This window comes from Echinops telfairi, unplaced genomic scaffold, assembly GCF_000313985.2.
Source record: "Echinops telfairi isolate 266 unplaced genomic scaffold, ASM31398v2 ScPeMD7_34;HRSCAF=130, whole genome shotgun sequence".
NCBI lineage: Eukaryota > Metazoa > Chordata > Mammalia > Afrosoricida > Tenrecidae > Echinops > Echinops telfairi.
The window spans coordinates 1,254,357-1,259,425 of NW_022103931.1; the positions used below are offsets into that span (position 1 = coordinate 1,254,357).

At 36.8% G+C, this 5,069-nt stretch overlaps 1 protein-coding gene across 1 annotated transcript in view; it reads left to right on the plus strand.

Annotated features, from left to right (window-relative positions):
* ABCB7 (ATP binding cassette subfamily B member 7) overlaps positions 1–5,069 on the plus strand; it is a 126,661-nt gene that overhangs the window by 112,921 nt on the left and 8,671 nt on the right. Inside the window, exons 14-15 of the mRNA XM_004715891.3 lie at positions 2,563–2,666; positions 4,044–4,151. Coding sequence (XP_004715948.1) covers positions 2,563–2,666; positions 4,044–4,151 — 212 coding nt within the window. The remainder of the gene's footprint in view (positions 1–2,562; positions 2,667–4,043; positions 4,152–5,069) is intronic.

A 5,069-nucleotide genomic window follows, 5' to 3' on the forward strand; every position in this document is an offset into this window, starting at 1 on the left:
ATGGAAGAAGCACACCAGCATGTGTGACCACGAGCTGTCAAAGGGATCGGGTGTCAGGCATCAAGGAACAAGAAATCATGTCACTGTAAAGGTGGGTGAGAGCAGAGTGGAGACTCAGTTGGCAACTGAACACCCCCCTGCTGAGGGGTTTTGGGGAGGAGACGAACTAATCAGGGTGCAAGGTAGCAATGATGAAACATATAACTTTCCTCTAGTTCTTTAATGCTTCCTCCCCCCCAATATCATGATCCCAATTCTGCCTTGCAAATCTGGCTAGACCAGAGGATGTACATTGGTACAGATAGCAACTAGAGGGAATCCAGGACAGATGACTCCTTCAGGACCAGTGGTGAGAGGAGCGAGGCCTGGAGGGTGAAGGGAATGTGGGGTAGAAGGGGGGAACCAATTACAAGAATCTATAAGTATAGCCTCCTCCCTGGGAGATAGACAGCAGAGAAGAAGGTGGAGGGAAACGTCGGACAGTGTAACTTATGACAAAACTATAATAATTTATAAATTATGAAGGGTTCAGGAGGGAGGGGGGGAAATGAGCGAATGATATTGAGGGCTAAAGTAGAGGGCAAATGTTTTGAGATTGATGAGGGCAACAGGTGTACATATGTGCTTGACTCAATGGATGTATGTATGGACTGTGATAAGAATTGTACGAGCCCTCAATAAAGTAATTTTAAAAAATAATGAGGGCAACACATGTACAAATGTGCTTTATACAATTGATGTATGTATGGATTGTGATGAGTTGTATGAGCCCCCAATAAAATGACTTAAAAAAAAAGAAAATGGTCGAATGGCAAACAAACACAAGGAAATGCTCTTAATCGTTCAGGAGGTGCAAATCAAAACAATGAGATACCCAACCTTGCACTCACAAAAATAGCAAAATTCTAAATAAATAGAGCTGATTAACTAAAATTCGTCAATCACTAAAAGACAAATATTGTATGCGTCCACTACTATTAAGATTAAAAACCAAGAAAAAGACAGCCATCTCACCAAATTATACATCTAGAAATTGTTGAATTTTGCTTTGTAAATTTTTGCCATAATTTAAAAAATAACATGAATAACAATGAGTACAATGAAAAAGAAAAGGTTCTAAAATTGTGGTGATGATTGGACAACTCATTTTGATATGCTCGAACTATTGAATTGTATGATATGTGGATGAAGTGCCAATAAGATTGTTAAAAAAGTAAATAAAAATGGTTTCAATGATGATTCCAACTAAGAAAACAAAAAGACATCCTTCCTCTTTGAAGTCAAGCACTGTTCTAATCCATTCTTTTAAACAGCAAGGCAGAGACTCAACAGCCCTAATAAAAACAAACAAATAAGTAAACAAGGAGGGAAAATAAGGATCAAACAAAATAATAAATATATACCAAAAAAGTGGGGGGGATAGGAACAAAATAAAAATAGAAACTTTCTAGTCACCAACTACAGGTATGGATGCCAGTGTGTTCCAGGTCAAGCAAACGGGGCAACAGGGCAGTTGACAGTTGACCTTTTCCTTTTCTTCTGTTTTCACTGGTTGTGTTCCTTTTCATTGAGTAGGTGTTCAGTCTACTTTATTCCTTTCCTTTCAAGCTCGGGGCACCAGAAATATCATCCTTGTGTGTTTCCTTAGGCTTCTTGTATCTCTATTGTAGTTTTGTCTCCATAGCTTGTCTGCCTAATCCACTGTCTGGCAGGAGGTCTAACACCTTTTCCTGGTATATCAATAAGTTAATAGACAAGCAAAAAGGCCCAAAGAGATATTCAACAAAGTAAGAGTCAGAGGAGTGTTCATCACGGAAAATATGTAGTCTATTCAACCTCCAGTTATCTTCCCTTTTGAAATTCTGTTTACCAGAAATCTATAGTAAGTAACCGCCCAAACCAAACCAAACTCACTGCCATCTAGCCGATTCCCAGTCATAGCAACCCTGTAGGCCAGAGTAGAGCTGCCCCTGTGGGCTTCCAAGAGTGTAACTTTTTAGGGGAGTAGAAAGCCTGTCTTCTCTCCTAGTAAGTCACTAAGGGAATAATGTAACGCTCTGTGTGTGTGTGTGTGTGTGTGTGTGTAGCTTTTAAAGAATGCTGTGGAAGTAGCTTTATCTCCAACAAAATCCTTAAGAATACTGGTCCAGTGGTCCTTTGGTTTATATGAAGAGGTTTAGATAATCATCATTTTGTATCTTCAAGTTTTTAGGTTTCAGGTAATGAATTTTTTTCTTTAGTTTTGTTGATTATCTTTTACTGAAATTTTTCTGAGTTTGCTGTTAATTGGGAAGCATCTGTAACATTAAATAACTTAATGCTAGATGAAGGGATTAATTGTAAAATCAAAGTTGTTAACTCCCTTCCTCATTCTATTCTCCTGCCATATCAGAATCCATTTAGATTCTAGGAAATATAGTCTACCAAAGGATATCATATATATACTCTGTAACTCAATAAAATGAACAATTACCTTGAATAGAAGTTAATATTTGTAGTTGTAATTAATGGAAGTACTATGTTGGCACCACACTTCCTCACCCTAAAATTTTTCTTTGTCAGGAGGAGAAAAACAAAGAGTAGCAATTGCAAGAGCCATTTTGAAGGACCCTCCAGTCATTGTCTATGATGAAGCCACTTCATCATTAGATTCAATTACTGAAGAGGTAAATGATGATGAAAATATATAAAGCTCATCCATTCTCGGTGCTTAACTTTTCTTCTTGAAAGTTTCAGTAAAATGCCTGTATTACTGTGTGCTTTAAATGCATTTCAATCTGTACTGCTGTGGAACAAAACGGCCAACTCTTTTCCCCCCATATAGCAAGTGTTGATGATAAGGTTGCCATATTAAGTATAAACTTGTTAAGTCCATTTGCAAATGTGTCCTCTTGCAGTAATTGGCTGATAAGCTGAGGAAAGAAGGTTTTAGTTTTTCATCGATGTCAGTGTCCGGTTGCCAGTTCGCACTCATTGAAATAAGGCATGCAAATAAATGGTTGTGACACGACCCAGAAAGGAACAACCCACTGAAATGGAAGTCAAGCACACACAACCTAGAATGCTCATGTCAGTTTATATTCATTTTCAGTTATCAACATGTCACCTTGATGTCGTGACCCTAACTTAACAACTCCAGTAGACTTCATAATAATAGCTTTGCAGTAAATACAGAAATGGTCTCAAAGCGATGGTAGTGAACAAATCCCCTTAAATGGATATTAAGCTAATGCTGTTTTGCCAGTGTCCTCCTCTCAATGCTACCTTTTAATTTAATACATACATTGTGCCCTTAAAGGCTGTCTGACATATTTGCATATTGAGGTTAGTTCCCTGACACATTATTTGACCACAAGTATACTTAAAGCAGTTCATTTCTAAAGTAGATTGTTGAGCATAGAGATTCGTTATATTTATAGCCACCCCTAATTGGGACCAAATCTCAATTGTAGGCAAAGCAGTAGCCTATTTTATAAGATTTGTACCTAAAAATGTGTCATACCTACTTTTGTTGTTAGGTGTGGTTGAGTCCAATCTGAGAGCAAGCCTGTGTGCCAGAGTAGAGATACCACATATGGTTTCCTTGGCGATACTTTTTATGGAGTGAATCACTGTGTCCTTCTCTTATGTAGTCACTGAGTGAATTTGAACCTCCAGCCTATAGATTAGCAGCAGAGACCTTAACCCTTAACTTAAGAGACCTTGTTCAGTTCTCAAACTTTTAGGTGCTTGAACAGGAATTTGGAACTTGAATTGAGTTCAACAACTGAGGTATCTCCATTTTCCAGACTATGATTTAGAGAAATGTTTCATATTTTAAAGATAAAATTTTCCATTATAATGTGTTCATATTTGCGATTTTCTCCTTTTTCCTCTTCCTTCTTAGTAATTATTTAGATTATGAAACTGAGTCCAATATCTTATGTAAAGTTACAAAGACTCATTGATGAAAGTTCATGGGAAAAATGGAATTAAAATATGTGATTATTTTTAATATACATGTATATTTCTATTTTCTCCTATTCTTCTTGTCAAACTTGCAGACTATTCTTGGTGCCATGAGGGATATAGTTAAACACAGAACTTCTATTTTCATAGCACACAGATTATCAACAGTAGTTGATGCAGATGAAATCATTGTCCTAGACCAGGTAAGAGATTTTCATTTTAAAGTCTAGTGTTTGAAGAACATAGTAAATTGTTTAAAATGCAAACAAGTAAAAATTGTTTCTAATTAAATATACAGAATTTGTATTCTTTGGGTGAGATGGAATCCTGTTGTGATTCCATGCTTAGGCTCTTTGAATGAACTAACTTTTGTCAGTTCCAAATAGGAATATACAGCATCAGCTCAATATTTATTAAAGTATTCAAAGAAGAAATTAGAGTAAAACCTGTTGATGTCAAGTCTATTTCAACTCTTAGCAACCCTAAAGGGTAGAACAGAGCTGCCTCATAAGGTTTCCAAGGCTGTAAATCTTTATGGAGGTAGACTACCACATCTTTCTCCTGGGGAGCTGAAGGTGGGTTTGAACATCTGACCTTTTGGTTAGTAGCCAAGTGCTGTGACTGCTGTGCCAGTAAAGCTCCCGGAGTTAGAATAGGAAAGCATGAAATCCTTATACCTCATTTCTAACACCTGTACATACCCTTCATGGCAATAAAGCAATGTTCCATAAAATTAAATAGTCATTTTCACACGTGGCCATTTTAATTTTTCTCCATTGGGAAAAGGAAGTAAAAAAGATAGCCTGTTTTATCTCTTCTGAGGTAATTACTTTAAGAGTATACTATCTGAATATTCTGAGCAAAACTCTTATGATTGGCGTATTTGAAAATCGTAGTAATATTTCTTTTCTCCTCTCTGTAAGTCACTCTTCTCACTCCCTAGTGCTTGATTATTTCTAACATTGCTCAGTATTTTTACCTCCTACTCGGCAGGCTTATAGTTATTTTTCCTTATGACAAACTTAATTCTTTATCATTTGAAAGCTTGAGTACTGAGAGTTCATGCAGAAGTGTTCTCCTGTTCCTTCTTTATGTTGTGACTTAAAGGGGGATTTTTTTTT